The 2477-nt window shown below is 65.1% G+C and overlaps 1 protein-coding gene across 1 annotated transcript in view; it reads right to left on the minus strand.

Moving 5' to 3' along the window:
- JUNB (jun B proto-oncogene) overlaps positions 1–1007 on the minus strand; it is a 1828-nt gene extending 821 nt beyond the window's left edge. The window contains 2 exon segments of the mRNA XM_010855531.1: positions 1–183; positions 185–1007. Coding sequence (XP_010853833.1) covers positions 1–183; positions 185–703 — 702 coding nt within the window. The 5' untranslated portion in view covers positions 704–1007.
- Positions 1008–2477: the final 1470 nt, after the last annotated feature.

Raw genomic sequence — 2477 nt, forward strand, 5'->3', positions numbered from 1 at the left:
ACGCCCCGGGCCTGGCGGCGCCGGGTGGCCGCCGGCGAAGGGCGGCGCGTGTGGGAGGTAGCTGATGGTGGCCGTCGGGTACGAGCTCCCTGTCCCAACGGCGGCCCCGGCTCCTCCGGAGGGCGCAGAGGCCGGAGAATAGCTGCTGAGGTTGGTGTAGACTGGAGGCGGCTCCGGGGCGGCGCAACGTGTCCCCGGGCCCGGCTGGGGGGCCCCCGCTGGCGCCCAGGGACACGTTGGGGGGCGTCACGTGGTTCATCTTGTGCAGGTCGTCCAGCGCTTTTACAAAGCCGTCGGCGAAGCCTTCCTGCTCCTCAGTGACGCCGCCCCCTGCGCCCCCCGCACCTCCACCGCTGCCACCCCCGCGGGGGTAAAAGTACTGTCCCGGGGGCGTGGGCGTCGTCGTGATCACGCCGTTGCTGTTGGGGACGATTAGGCGCTCCAGCTCCGATGAGGCGAGCTTGAGCGACGCGCCTGTGTCCGAACCCTGGCTGGAAAAGTAGCTGCCTCCGCCGTTGCCCTCTGGGCCGGGACCCCGCGCACCGGGTGCTTTGAGATTTCGGTAGGGGTCTGACAGGTTGAGCGCCAGGCTGGGTTTCAGGAGTTTGTAGTCGTGTAGAGAGAGGCCGCCTGGGGTCCGGCCGTATCCCGCTGCTGCGTATGAGTCGTCGTGGTAGAAGGGCTGTTCCATTTTAGTGCACATCCGGGCGGCCCGGGAGGTCTGAGGGGGTCCCTGCGGGGCCGCCCCGGGCCTCGCTGCAGCGAGCCGCGCGCAGTCCGCGGCTGTGCCTGTATCGGATGTCTGGACGAACGTTCCTGAGGGCTGGCACTGGTCGGAAGAGGCCGGTCGGAGGCTTTGCGAGGAAGCTCTGTGCGGCTTCTCGAGCCCCTTTGCCCCTCTCTGGCGCGCTCGTTTTCTTGGTGTCGCTTCCCCCTTGCTCCCCGCTCCCTGCTGGCTCCGGTGCTGGCCTGGCCGTGCTCAAGGTCCCGGCCGCTCCGCCAGAGCCACAAGCCTTTATACCGCGGTTGTCAGCCGCGGAAGTGCGCTCTGATTGGCTGTCGCCGGAGCCAGGCCCCCGCCCCCCCCTTCTGGAGCGTGGGGAAGGGGAGGAGGCGGCTCGCGTCATTGTCAGGAAGCGCGTGTCCTTGTAAACAGCGGCCACGGGCTGGGTGGCTCGGAGCGCCTGCAGGGGGAGGGGCCATAGGACCCTAGGGTGCGTGAGGAAGGGGGTGCTGGGGCGATCCGAGGCACACCGGGAGAGGTTTCGGGGAGGGTGATGATTTCCCTGGAGTACGCGATAAGGGATACGAGGAATTCGTACTGAGCAAGTGTGTGCGTGGTGGGGGTAGGGGGTGGTCCCGGGATGCACACGGAAAGGCCTGAGTGATCTGGAGTCTTTCAGAGGTGCTGAAGAGCTGAGAATACACTGAGGGACCTTGCAAAGGAGAGACAGGAGGGTTAAGCAAGGTAGATGGGGAAGCGGGGGAGGAGACATCTGACTCAGAAACTGAGTGGGGGTCCTGGGTACAGAAGGGTTGAGGAACTGGAATTTTCCCGGGAGGAGCTGAACCCAGGTAAAATAAGGAGGAGAGATCAAAAGTGTACCCGGGAGAGGCTGGAGGGTCCACTATGCAAAAAATGAGTCAGGGTCCTGGAGCCCACCGGAGAGAGACAGAGTCCCCCACAAGCGGGAAGGGGAAGGCATTGAGAGAAACTAGAAATGCATGAAGTGAGTGAGGGTCCTGGGGTACACTGAGGCAAGGAAAATACGTGGGGTAGAAGATTGGGATACTGTCAGAGGTTGGGGGTCACTGGGGTCATCTGCGAAGCCCCAGTGAAGGAGAGAATTAGAAGGGTCGAGGCACCCTTTCAGAATTGAGATAACATTTGAGAGGGTCCCCGGTTGAGACCTGAGAGAAGGAGGGGTCTTTGAGGATCCTGGGGACCTTCCATGATCGGCTCCCCTCTCGTGGGTGCCTGTATACTCCCCACCCCAAAGCCCTCCCCTAATGACCCTGAGGTTGACCGACAGCGTGTCGGCTCCTGGTGCCTAGACCCAGCCCGACGGCTGGGGCGCGGTCGCCCAACCCCACTCCTTCCTTAGAAACAGGCTGGGGAACGAGCGCCGCGGCAGGAAGTGTGGCAACAGCCCCGGGGGACAGAGCCCGGCCCTGCCTCCGTCACTCGAATCCTACGGGACCAGGCGCCCCGCCCTGTGTCCGGCGGGGTTCAGGGCCTCGGAAGAGGAACCTGAGCAGGCGACCCCCGAGGAAGCCAGGGGCGCTGAATAAGCCCAGCTGCCGAGGTCTCCAGTCACCGATCCCCACCCTAGTAATGGTTCAGTCCTCGGAGCCCGCAGGCAATGGAGGAGGCTGGCAGTCCCGGACGATTCCATTGGCCCGAGGGTGGGGGACCCACCGGGGAGCGGGGCCTGGTCGCCATGGCAACCGGCGGGAGGCCCCCGGCCCGGCCGGGG

The sequence above is a fragment of the Bison bison genome, unplaced genomic scaffold (assembly GCF_000754665.1).
Source record: "Bison bison bison isolate TAMUID 2011002044 unplaced genomic scaffold, Bison_UMD1.0 scf7180017864365, whole genome shotgun sequence".
Lineage (NCBI taxonomy): Eukaryota > Metazoa > Chordata > Mammalia > Artiodactyla > Bovidae > Bison > Bison bison.